This window comes from Apaloderma vittatum, unplaced genomic scaffold, assembly GCF_000703405.1.
Source record: "Apaloderma vittatum isolate BGI_N311 unplaced genomic scaffold, ASM70340v1 scaffold7127, whole genome shotgun sequence".
NCBI lineage: Eukaryota > Metazoa > Chordata > Aves > Trogoniformes > Trogonidae > Apaloderma > Apaloderma vittatum.
The window spans coordinates 46,372-60,467 of NW_009726633.1; the positions used below are offsets into that span (position 1 = coordinate 46,372).

General features: G+C 39.5%; 1 protein-coding gene across 1 annotated transcript in view; it reads right to left on the bottom strand.

The window, feature by feature from the left end:
* LOC104276896 (utrophin-like) overlaps positions 1–14,096 on the bottom strand; it is a gene marked incomplete at its 3' end in the record, with an annotated part of 91,981 nt that overhangs the window by 30,042 nt on the left and 47,843 nt on the right. Inside the window, 7 exon segments of the mRNA XM_009873361.1 lie at positions 4,461–4,613; positions 5,396–5,533; positions 6,804–6,953; positions 7,401–7,571; positions 7,706–7,834; positions 10,817–10,996; positions 13,104–13,274. Of these exon segments, the coding sequence (XP_009871663.1) occupies positions 4,461–4,613; positions 5,396–5,533; positions 6,804–6,953; positions 7,401–7,571; positions 7,706–7,834; positions 10,817–10,996; positions 13,104–13,274 (1,092 nt within the window).

A 14,096-nucleotide genomic window follows, 5' to 3' on the forward strand; every position in this document is an offset into this window, starting at 1 on the left:
CCAAAGAAATCAGAGAAAGCTTGTGCAACTCAAAGGATCTTTTCCCCAGCAGTATGGAACAAGTCAGGGTTTGAACAAATACCAGGATGCCTACCACTGCTCAGTCACCTGCAACACCTTCACAAGGTGTTTTCTCTAACTCTCCATCATCCCACGTTCCAGTCTCACACAGACAACAGCCCAGATTCTAGACTTCACTCAAGTGAATAGGTCAGTGGACTTGCATTGCTTTATTTCCCACCAGAAACAACCTGCACAAGAACTTAAAACAGCATCTGCTGGCATGCAGCAAATTTGTTCTCCATTTGTTGCCAACACTGACATATACCAAAAACTTTCTGCTTCCCGAGGAGTCCATTCAGAGCCAGCGTGCTGTCCTTCTGCAAAGCAACAAATTCCTCCTGGTACTGTCCCTGCAGAGCACACCTCGCTGCTAATCTCCTCCAGCTGCCTCCCATCCCCGAGATGATGTTTCCTCCTTTCATAACCCTCCTTCTAAAAGGTGAACATATGTATTATAAACACGTTAGCAGTTTACTACAGCTGAGTTTTAATTGTTCAGCTGTTCTTCACCTTGCATTGCTGACTGGCAGCTTCTAAAATGCAGCATAATCTACTAAATCCACTAAATAAAAAAAAAATTTAAAAAGCAACAAACAGGCAAGCACCCACAAATAAAATCTTAAAGGTTACTGAGGAGGAAATCTGACTGGATGATTTAATAGCGTTTTCTACCTCAGTTTCAGTGATGACAGAGCATGTTTGTTAACTTTGATCTCTTTAAATACTAGGAAAAATGTAAGACTATGGGGGAAAAAGAGAATACTCAGCTGCTAGTGTACATTCTATAAATAAGCCTCTCAATGACAGCTTCTAAAAATAATTTTAATTCAGTGATCAAATAAAAATGTGTCTCCTTCTATACTTAGCATCTAGTTTGGCCTGCAATTTGGACTTTGGTTTCAGATTTTCTTCTCCTTTCCCCTTTTACAATTAAATATATTTTGAAACAAAATCTCTCAAACATTCAATTCAAGGAGCTATTCTCAAGGAGATACAAAATCCACTAAGTGGATTTTGGAAAATATTGTGCAAGAAATCGCCAAATTTAATAATTTACCCTGGGTGTTTAACTACATACACATTTTAACCAAAAGTGCTTACCTAGTCTAATCTCAGATCAACAGACATTACTTACCATCCTTGCAAATAAATATCCTTTTGATTAGAAAAGCTCACTTCTTAACCACTCCTTGCCCCTTCTCTCTCTCACTCAAAATATTTCATAGCTAATCTTCTAGGAAAAAGTTTCCCAAAGCTAAAATGTCATGTCCATTTCATTTGTTCTTCTGGGTTAATTATGCAATCAGCAAGCAATATATTTTTGGGTAATGTAGCTAATGATTTGTATTTAAGGAACCCAGAACTTTCCCCATAAAAAGCACAACAGACAAACAAACGTGTGAGGGTTTTTATTATAGGAATAATAAAGAGCCTTCAAAATGGTCTCTGTGTTTCAGTTTATGAGAAAAACTGCACTGTGCCTGTAACAGCAAATTTACTTAACATCTGCAAAATTATCATTTTCCCTTCAAAATAACTTTCCAAAACCTCAGAAAATCTCTCCAGAACTTCAGTCATCTAATTACCTCTGCAATGTGTTTAATCTTTTTCTTTCCCTCATTCTGAGCCTAGCCAGTATAGATTAATTTAAATAAATATTAAAGCAAGGTTAGAAAAACAGGAACTAAAGGAGATACAAACTTCCAATGTAGGCTTCATTAGCTAACGAATTTATGGCAAAATAAGGGTTATCCAGAAGTACCTGCTATGCAGAAGGGTTACCAATATTTCAGAGACACTTAACTCCATAATCCCTAGCAGCATACATGATGAGAAATATTTATGATCCAGCTACTTCTAGCAAATCGATATATAGATATATATGACCTTCAAGCACCATAAATAAGTCCTCTCCTCCACACTCATTTACAAAAACATAAATAATACATAAAACCTTAATTGGAGTCTACTCCCCAGCTTTGCAGCCAAAGTCCTCTCCTTTTTCCTCCCTGTGTGTTCATTACAAACACCAGTTTCTCTTCCCTGGCTCAGCGTACCTTCTCCTTACATCGAGGTAAGGGGCTGAGACAGCTGCGCACCAGCGGTCAAGAACTTATTGAGTAGTTCTGAGTCATGAGCTGAGAAAAAAGTACTACAACTTGTAATTTGGTGGTCCAGGGTTTACCTTCCCCCAGCTTCATCAGACATCCCTACTGACTAAATAAGGGGGAGAGAGGGTGTTCAGACACAGAATAGATGGTAAAAATTGAGGAGGGGCAGTTTCTATCGCATAATTTTAGCATTAGGGTACCTCCCTGGCGGTGAAAGTAAGTCAAGTCTGGTGGTCAAAGAGAATTCTGGAGTAACTGTGTTGTTCATCTAAAACAATGATGATCTTTGGGAACACTATTTGCTATTTGTCCCTTTAGAAATGGTATGGATCATACCATTTTCGGTGTTCAAGATAAATTAGTAAAGCAGATTAAAGAATGAGCCATAAAAGACAAGGTCACTTAAGACAGGCCAGCTTACCACTCAAGTATCAGAAAGCTAGAGACACAGGCATACAAAGCATAAGCAGCAGTTTACAAGTCTCACATAACAAAAACTGCTGTGGTCCTTTTCTGAAAGACTACCTGACTCAACCAGTCTGGAAACTACATCCAGAAGTATAAGGATATTTTTAGACAACTTCACTAATATTGAAAAATTATAATGTTTCACCATCAAGAGTCTACCGTAATTGGTATGGTAATCCACATTTACACAATATTCTGCATTCAGCACCTAGATACCAAGATGCAGTGATCCAGGAACAGATGCAGCAGTTCCAGCAATTAACTGCAATATATCCCTACAGAAAAAGACTTTATGGGAAGTAAAGGATCTTCCTTAGAGTATATCAGTCAGCCCACAGTGAGATCAACAGTGACAAGGAAGACTGTGTCTGTGGCACAACTGGGTTGCTCCCATTAGCACAAAACCATCCAGGTGTACCTTTTTCCCTTTTCAATCCATTAACTGATTCACTCAAAGCAGCTGATGGTCAAACAGAAAAACAGAATTGTGCTGGTTTGCTTTAAATATGTATAGATCTCCATTTCCTTCAGCCAAATTCCCAGGTCCCAAAGGGCTGACATGCAAGTACCACAATACACCAGGACCAACCGAGAGGTCCAACATCAGACAGTTAAACAGGCCCCGGGACCATCTTTGCTGCCCAGCTCAGTGTGGGAGGCTTAAAATTTAAAACATTCTCTCTGAAGAGAAGCAGATATGAAAGGTTTATTTTCAGAGCTGCTGTTGAATAGCCCACATGACCAAGGAGAGCAGACCAGCTGCTGCAGGTCTCCAGCTGTCACAGGCAGCTGAAGCCACACAGCACTACGAAGAGCACCACATGACGATTTCACAGTGTGAGTCTCACAGGGAACGACCGCGTTTTGCGCTTGTCTCCGAGTTAATTTGGGCTGCATTAGAAAGTTGCAGGGCATTATGAAAGAGATTGATTGGTTTTAATTATGAAGCTTCATATGCAGAAACTGAGGAGTACTCACAGATTGCCTAGCCCCCAAGCCTGTCCAAGAAATTATTTACTGCTTCACAAGGTTCCTCACTGTTATTGCCTAAAATATTAATGCAGTTATCATGCAGCCAAAGTGTTTGAAGGATGCAAATGCAAAATAAAAATTATTAAAGAAAAAAAAAAACAACACAAAAACTAAAACATAGCTGCCCCCCCCCAAACCCACAATGAAACAAAACAAAACACTGAAAGTATCTGTGTCCTCAACAATTAAGACACAGCTTCCTGGGCAGTAAATTTTAGGAGACTCCGACATCCCATTAAATCAGTTGTGAAATTGTTTGTCAAGACCCACACACGTACATTATCACACATAACTCTTCCCATCTTGAGCCTTTGTCATTTTTACTAACCTTCATTGTACACAGTAATATCAATCACATGAAGGTAATTAAAGCTCCCTAAGCAGCTGAGGCAGTGAAAGGCAGCATCAGAGCAGTTACAATATCCCGACCACAGGATGCAGAGGCACCAAGTTTAAGTCTCAGACAACAAGGCTTTTATGACACCTGTGCCAACCAGACACTGAACAAGACTGGTTCTGATTCAAGCCCACTGTCCAGATGCTGCTCTAAGATTTGGCCTGATGGCTGGAATATTTTGGACCTATGATGACTATGTAGAAATCTCAAAATAGTATATGTAGATAATTTCCTAATGAAAAACAAATGATGTCAAAATGACAACACTTCTTTCCAATAAGGTATCAAAAGAACAGCCATAAAACCCTAATATATGAATTTCTAAACCTCATACATAGTGTTCACTCTGCTGACTTTAACAAAACAAAACAAAAAAAGGGCTCCTTTACCTGTAGTTTTTGTTCATCTCCTACACCCTGGAGCCCTGACAGACGGTGCTCAGCCTCATCCAGCCACTTCATTAGGTTGTCATGTTCCTTCTTATATTGGGAAAACACTGGGGAGAGTTCCACCACCTGCCTCCTTTGAAATGACCTGCACTCCTACAATCCAGCATATTAGGAAGATACAGTATAAGAAGATGGACTTAGTGAACAGAATAGGTCTTATTTAATTGAAAAACAAAAATCCTTGAGGGATTCTCTTGAAGAAACAACTTGGAAAATATGCAATATTAGTCATTTTTTTAAAAACAGTAATATTGCATTTATCTGCCCAGGCATGTAATCAAAGCCAGCTTGAGGGTCTGACCCTGCCTTTGAGCTACACCTCATGTTACCAACTTTAATACGACTAAAACAGGTGAGCTAAAAGAATACAGATGCCCTTCAGTCTACACATTAATATTTTTAATATGGCCTGTGTATGAAAGCACCATAACACACTAAGGTCCACAACTGCTGATAATACCTTCTACAGGAAGCAAGAGGAATTCAGGAGCAGACTCACACAAACTCAGACTCACACAAACCTCTTGAGCTGAGAACTCAATGAATATGTTTGTGTACATGTGTCTGTGTAATCATGCTTTACGCAGCCTGGTGCTGGAGGAACAGCAAAGGCCAATGAAGCAAATGCCCAACTGCTTGTACCCACTTGTGTGTAAACGCATAGGGTGGGCCTCTCTGAAGCTGTGAAAAGGACTGCAAAAATCCAAACCACTCTCCCAGAACTTTGGAATGACAACATTCAGAGTGTCAGAGTGTGTGCACACATTTAACTCTACCCCAGAGAATCTTATGTACTAAAAAATGTCATAAGCAGGTTGTAAGTGGGATATCAAAGGGAAGACTTCGTAAGTGAGCCGCAACTATCATCATCATACCTGCACACTGTTGTACTTTTTCTGCAGAAGCAGCAGCTGTATGCGGATCTTCTCTCTCTTATGCTCCTCCATAGGCTGCTGTAGCAACTGCCCTCCTCTCTGCAAAACTTCTTCAATCTGAGCTCTTTCTTGATCCAGCTAAAATTACACAAGTCTCTATTATCTACAGAAAGCTCAGCTAATAGTTTCCCTAATGAATTTATTATTTGCTCACATATTAATGGTACCAAATTGTCGTTTTATTAAACCAAATGTGAAACAAACTCAAGCAGAGATTCTCCTCCACAACGACCAAATCCTAAAGTTCAAACTAGTGATTCCATAAACTTCATGATGAATTGCCCTGCAGGAAGCTCATTCAATGAGCCAGCAGTAGGCAGCCACAGCAAGAGGGTGCTGTGACTTCAGCACCATTTCTGTTCTAAACGTTTGTTGACAATAACAAGCAAGCTCAGAGCAAAATAGCAAGAAAATTAAAATGTAATAAATATGCAAACTGCATGAAGCAAACCAAGCATATGTTCTATAATAGGTCCTTCCACAGAGGCCTTTTAAAAATTGTTTTCCATAGTATATTTGCAATTTACCATAGACTTATATTCAGCTTTCCAGTTCAGTTTAAATTTCATGTGCTTAAAAGGCAGGTAGACTGGGTGGCCTGGCAGGACTTAACCCAATTTTGTAGTCAGTAAGGCTATTGTGAACAAGATGCAAACAAAAGCATGACAGTTTTACACAGGTGAATAGGAAAGCCTAGACAACAACTTAAGAAAAAGATAAATTTTGTGCCACATTCTTATTTAAACTTGCTATGAGCCCTATTACAGCACTTCTATCTGTACCTCATCTCACAAGCATCCACTGACCTGACCTACGCACTGTAATTCAGTATATCATACCAGATAAAGTAAAAAAAAAAAAAAAAAAAAAAAAAAAATCTATCCAATGCAATAGATTAGAGGCCCATAACAGCTGAATACATAGTAAAGGTCTCTGCTGCATTAAGTAAAGATTCCAGCAGAAGTTCAGACAGATATAAAGAAACTAAAAATTTTGCACCCTATTACTTTTACAGGAAGGAGTCCTTATGAATAGCTCATTTGGGTAGAAGAGAGAAGATAAATGAACATCAAAGTCCACTAAGTGAATTACATAAAACCATGATGAAAATACAGACTGAGATATGACTAGTTACTTTCAATGCACCAGCCAAGAGGCAGCAGCTACAGGAAAATCACAGGGAAACAGTGCAGTGTTTCCAACTACCTAGCAAGTTCTTTTCATTTTCTATTCCTGTCTTAAAAAGTTTCCCTCAGAATAATTCCCCCTCAAAGTCTGGAGGAATGCAAATGTGGACAAAATAGAAAGGAAGGTAAGTAGTTATTTAATTCTTTCATTGCTCACATACCTTTTCATCTTCCCCACTCAACTCCAAATGTTTTTCCACAACTTTTAACATACTCTGTATGTCACTCTCAAATTTTTCCAGATCTGGAAAACCCACTCTGACTTCACGGGGCTCTGACATGACAGGAAGTCGTTCTTGTCCAACAAGCATCTGCAAAGCAAAATAAAACTTTGTTCAAGCAGTTCCAGCTCTCATATACAGTTCAATGATCTAAACCCACTGTAGGACCATCAGCACTAAAAAAAATTTGCAGGAGTCGTTTGATCTAACACTGACAGTGATCTTGGGCACAGTGCGTTAGCTTATGGTGGTGTTCTGTAGTTTATATAAATAGGTACTGCAATATATAAATATCTCCGAATCTTTATAACAGACAGTTATTCGTAAATTTTCCCTAGTGACTCAAGTCACCACCTGCCACTCAGCTAAAAAAAGCAGTTAGTCTTAAATCAGTCTGTCCATTTTTAATATGCAAAATTCTACATTTTAAAGCCAACCAAAAGCTATTCTAACACAAGGCTCTATCCCCTAAAGCTGTTTGTCATCACTTTGACATAGACCCCTCCCAAGCACATTTTGGGGCTTCGTCATCCTCACCTTGGCACTTTTGATGTGCTGAGACACCTTCTCAAAGTTGCGGTTCAGTTCTGCCAGCTTGGGTTCAACAAGTTCACGGCATGACACCCCTCGACCATTCATTAGGATGACAGCCTGATCACGCACATTGTCCACTCGAAGAGTAACATCATCTAATTCAGATGTCAAACGCTAAGAAATTAAAGAAAATGCAGAGTTACCCTAGGAAAGGAAGAAATATTAAAAACAAACAAAAACAAGAGGCAGCAAACATGACAACTTCATTTAGAACCCAGAAGTGGTTACCTGACAGGAACATTTCCTACCTTCACAGTTTCCTCCTTCTTGCTTGCAGGCTTTTTCTCAATCTCATCCAGCAAGGCTTCAGCCTGATACAACCAAGTACTTATGTGGGCAACATTTTCATCAAAAATTTCCAGCTGGCTCTGATGGTTCTGGGGAAAATAAAAGTATCAATATGAGAATATAAAAATTCACAACACGAAAACTAACACACAGCCCTCCCCCCCACACCAAAAAAAAAAACACGAGAAAACAAACAAACCACAAAACTCTGCCAAAACAACCATTACGAGTACAAAGTAGATCAGTGGACTGAAATGTTACAGATATACTTTGGAAAGGAACACTGAAAATTAGATCGTACCTTTCACTTTCAATAAGTATTTACAAGAATTCAACTTTAATTGTAGACCCTTCAATATTACTGTTCCTAATTCATAGAAACAGAAATAGCTGAGGTACTTTGTCAAACTAAAGACAGACAACATTACAGCCAGATCACATCATCTCAGCTGACCAAAAAAATCCCATTATTTTAGTGTCAGTAGCAGATACAACAGTACACATTATGTGCTGTTGTTGGTTGTTTGTGCTGCTTTTTTTGCAACTGAAATGAGACTGCATCAAAATCTACAAATTGTAATAGTTTAGGTTTATATTCTACTGATTCCATTAAAATATTTATTCCTCTTAAGTCACCAGATTGTAGATGTGTTAATTAGGTCTGCTTTCATGTACAGTTAGAAATTTTAACATTAGACAGAAACAATACATTATTCCGTGTGACAAAGCAAAGCTATCAGAATCAGAGAAGTACCATCCTGCTTAAGAACTGAGCAAAAAAAGTTAGTCAAACTTTGATCTTTTAGACTACAGAAAGAAAACGGGGCAGGGGAGGGGGGGGGAGAGAGAAGGCCTATGATTGCTCTATGAACATCAAGAAACATGTATCTCCACCTAGTGAATAAACAATTTAACCTAACAAAGTCAGCACAAAGACAATACTCATCAGACACAAACATAATTTAGAAGGATTTTAGCTGTGTATTATCTTAATAGCATTAACAAATAAGGGTAAAACTCCTTGACTACTCCCAACAGGGACATCACTGGACTATGAAACAAAGTGTACAACCTGTGACATGCACTGGACAAGATGCACAGAACTCATCATCAAAGTATAGACCACAGTTTCCACAATTTCAGCCTTAAATCAAGGGCTTCTGAAGGTGGATTGTCATAACTTGCTGAACCACACAAATGTCTTAACTATCTGAAAGCATCAGTCTGATACTAGCATTAACTGAACACTGTTTCATGTCCATTTGGCAATATTTGCAGGTTTAGGTTCTGCAATACGTTTAGTTTTCCATCTTCTCAGCCAAACAGATGCTGTCAACCTGAGCTCTGAGTTGGCATAGTCCTGAACACTTGCAGTTATTGACTGTGCGAAAGAGCTGCAGGCTGACAGAGGGTCCCAAGTGCTTTGCTGAACATCGCTGGGAAGCTACCAATTGTCCATTAAACAGCCATCATCTGGGTCTTGAGGAAACCTATCCACACACACAAAAAAAAATGCTCTCTTTGTGCTGAACATGGCACAGAGGTTACCTTCAGGCTGAATAAAGAGTAGCACGCACAGGAGCCTCCTGGAAATCCTTTTGTGCTAGTTAACAAATTCATGAGCTACACAGAAAACATGAGTTTCCACTTCTGGGCTCTAATTAACCTGTTATGAAACAAACAACACTTCCATAACCTGGTGAGTTTTCTCCCTTCATTTCAATCTGGCAGAAGCAGGTACTACCAGTTAATCAGTAAACACACTAGCAGTTTCACAAATGCCTGTGTGCCCCAGAGCCCACCTAATCTGTGTGATAACAGAAGCCCCCTTTCAGGATAGTTTTGAAAGCTACCTCTATGAACTACAATAACAAGAATCGTATTAAGAGCTCAATAACAAGTGGACAAAAAAGGCTAGCACTATTGGTGTAGCAAAAGAGAAAGTGATAAAACACTAAGAGGAGGGCCACAAGGATGATCCAGGGGCTGGAGCACCTCTGCTATGAGGACAGGCTGCGGGAGCTGGAATTGTTCAGTCTGGAAAAGAGAAGACTTTGGAGGGACCTAATAGCTGCCTTCCAATAACTGAAGGGAACCCACAGGAAGGCAGGGGAGGGACTTTTTACAAGAGTGTCCACTGATAGGACAAGGGGAAATGGGTTTAAGTTGAAGGAGAATAGATTTAGATTGGACCTTAGGAAGAAATTCTTCAGTACAAGGGCGGCAAGACTTTGGAATAAATTACCCAGAGATGTTGTGGCTGCCCCCTCCCTGGAGGTGTTCAAGGCCAAGTTGGATGGAGCCTTGAGTAGCCTGATCTAGTTGAGAGGCGTCCCTGCCCATGACAGGGAGGTTGGACTAGATGATCTCTAAGGTCCCTTCCAGCCTAGGCCATTCTATGATTCTATGATTAACAGGGAAGAGGTAACAAGGAGATACATTTGTAAAAAAAAGGACAAAAGATTAAAAAAATGTCATGTGATGGTACATAAGAGGGGGAGTTGAGGAGAAAGGAAAGATAAAGAGATTAAAACAATAGATGAGTGGAAGGTATTCTCTAAGCATTACACTGCATTTTCTACAGAAAAGAGGAATTACATCACTACACCTGAGGCAAGTAAGAACCCAGAAAAGAGTCCTAGCGTGGGAGCCAGAAGAAAGGAAAAAGAAAAAAATCCCTCAAACCTAGTTTTATTTTCTACATCTAAGCAGGATATGCTCACTAGGTCAAGTTAACTGTTTGCCTGGGGTATTTATATAGTTTTATCATTCTCGCATCCGGATTCTGCATTTTCATCTCCCACCCGTTGAGCGATAGCCACTGCTACCAAGCACATAACACTGATGCCTACCACACTTGCAAAACAGTTTCCCACTTTTCTCATTGCATATAAGCTCAAGACTTACATCTTGACCTACAGAGGAACCAGATGTCCATTCTACATTCCTTTAAGTCTATGAGATACCATGGAAGCTTCACATCACAGCAAAATGAGACAAGTAGTAACAGCAACTGCTCCAAGGGTGTGGAGAAAGAACTACCCAGGATATTTCTCACACGTGCAACTTACCAACAAGGTTTCACACCAGTCCTCGGTCCAGGTCCGAACTCTGCTCCAGCCAGCATTAAGGACACACAGCTTCTCATCCAAGGAAATCTCACTCCCTTCCACCAGAGCCTGGAGTGCGGTGCAGCTTTCTGTGATGCTCTTCAGGTCAACTTTCCTCCTCTCCAGCTCCCTTAGCACATTCTGAAACAAGAGGAGCCATTAACAGTGCACACTGCTCTCAATCACAAGGGCAAGGGAGCCAGATTTTTACCTACAAAGGAAACAAATATCATTATCAAGGATCTTAACATGAGAAAAATAAAAGTAGGATGACCTTCCGTTTATACTCTCTCCCTCTGTAGATAGTAATTTCTTGTATTGAAAGATTGAGAGCACAATGCATGTAAGTGTCCTGAAAAACTTAGCTTGAGACCTTTTGGTTTTGTTGGTTTATATCATTTTCATGGTTCCTCTTCATTACATAGGTAAAGCAAATGCATCACATCACATTATAGGTCAAATTTTAAAAGGTTCTTTTCTGCACTGTCAAGCACTACAGAGAACCTTATGAAGGTTCTGTCAAGCACCATAGAGAATCTTACGAAGTTTAACAGGGGCAAGTGTAGAGTTTTGCACTTGGGAAAGAATAACCCCATGTGTCAGTGTAGGTTGGAAACTGACATGCTGGAGAGCAGTGTAGGGGGAAAGGGACCTGGGGGTTCTGGTGGCCAATGGCACCCTGGGGTGTATTAGAAGGGGAGTAGCTAGTAGGTCGAGAGAGGTTCCCCTGTCCCTCTACTCTGCCCTGGTGAGGCCACATCTGGAATATTGTGTCCAGTTCTGGGCCCCTCAGCTCAAGAGAGACAGGGAACTGCTTGAGAGAGTCCAGCGCAGAGCCACAAAGATGATGAAGGGAGTGGAACATCTACCTTATGAGGAAAGGCTGAAGGAGCTGGGTCTCTTTAGCTTGGAGAAGAGGAGGCTGAGGGGTGACCTCATCAATGTTTGTAAATATGTCAAGGGGGAGTGTCAGGAGGACGGAGCCAGGCTCTTTTCAGTGATGTCCAGTGACAGGACAAGGAGCAATAGATACAAGCTGGAACATAGGAGGTTCCACAAAATTATTAGGAAAACCTTTTTCACTGTGAGGGTGACAGAGCACTGGCACAGGCTGCCCAGGGAGGTTGTGGAGCCTCCTTCTTTGGAGACATTCAAAACCCACCTGGATGCATTCCTGTGTGACCTACTGTAGGTGATCCTGCTCTGGCAGGGGGGCTGGACTAGATGATCTTTTGAGGTCCCTTCCAACCCCTGACATTCTGTGATACTGTGAACACAACTTTCAAGAGATGCTTTAGATTTCTCTGCATTTTTTCCTGTTAAAATACTTTTACAGTTGGCAAAGATGAGAAGAGTGGTAGGCCAAGACTGAATGTTTGAGAACCACCACCACTCATTGTATATGCTCAATCCACTTGCTATATTATAGAAGCTCTACTGTCATATCATCTATATATGGATATGTAGACAGATGTATCTTCAGCTCTAATATATTTTCCAAGGCATCTCTGATCTTAAAGAGGGCTTTTTAATCTAAAAAAAAAAAACAAACCAAAAAAACCCCACCTTCTTTGAAAGAATGTATACTGACATACAAATTAAGTAACGTCATCTCTTCAATATCAGTATATAGTTTCCATGTGGTAGCTAACATCTCCCGCCATACAAAATCATCAATTATTATTGATTAGTATTGCTGCACTGTATCAACTGACACTCGTTGCTAACTCCAATTATTACATATACAAACTTATAAAGTCTAAGAAAATAGATACATTGCTTCAGAAAAATCACAGGAGCTTTTTGTTTTGCAGTCACAATTTTGAAGAAAAAGCTGATTCAGTGAAAAGTTACAAACTTGATTTTTCATTAAAAATTACAATGAACTTTCACTTTGCTCTAATCGTAAAAGATTTGAGCCAGAACAAAATTATATTTGCTGGTAATTAAGAACATTTTACTTATGAACTGTGTTAGAGATACAGCAAGTCACTAAATACCTATTAACACCAAATATGTAGCAATACCTTAAATATTTCACTGGCCATTTCAGTTGAGGCAAGATGCCCAAGATGAAACAGATGAGACTCAGTAAGGTACTGAATATAATCTATTGAATCTAGTAAAATTTGTGTGATGCAAAGAGATTTGGGAACAAGTTACAGGGATTTCAATTCACAGCCACTACTACATAGTATTGCCATAATGTTAAAAATTTATTTTGCAGATATTTAAAAAGAATGCTTACTTTGGCCCAAGCAATTTCCGAATCCAGATCAGAAAGCAAGCTCTCTGCAGTGGACTTCTGCACAAGCTCAGCCTCAGTGGTAGTTAGCCACTCTGACAAAGAAGCAGCCTCTTTCCTCATTTTACGTGCCAGCTGGGATGCTCTTTCAAGGTCTTGTTTTCCTTCCGTCACCTACCAAAACAAAAGAAAAAAAAAAAGGAAACACAGAAACAAGCTTAGACTTCGAAAGACAGTAAAAGCAAAAAAATGCTAGCCAGCTAAAACATCCATCCATATATAAAATATTTGCATCTTAAGACAGTCTTGCATTAGGGAAGGATCCTAAAAAGAAAAATCATTCATCAACAACTGTGTGTTACTATACAAAGCAGACTTTATAAAACAATAAAGTGAACATGAAATTTGATGTTTGCTGCTGTATAATCAATTCTGCTTCACATTGGCTACACAATTAGTCTGGTCAAATTTAAACAGAGACATGAGAGTAAATCCAACCGTAGCGGTCAGAATCAATTGACATTTTGACAATTTGCCCTCTGTTTTAGTTTAGTGTTTGCATGTATTCAAATTAATACACTCTTTCAAGACCTAAAAAAAATAAATTCAGACACAAATATAATCATAACATTACACTGCAAATAACTCTATGCCTTTCTCTCTTTTCCTAGTTTCTTGTCTACAAGCCTTATGAGTTATAGATGTACAGGTTCCACTAGAATCCACACATTTGTGAGTGTTCTCCACTTTACAACAATAAAATATTTCCCAGGGCCCATTTCAAGATGTTCCCAGCAATGTAATTTGGCCTCTTAGCCACAACTTCATTCACTAGACAGGCATGAGACTTCATGGATGTGTGTCTTTAGGTAGGAAAAAGATTCCTCTATTTACTCATGCCCCTTAAGGGTTTAACCATTTTAAAAGACTTCGCTTCGATAAATAACTATTCAATTAATAGGAAAACTGGTCAAATCAATATTTAACACAGTTCAT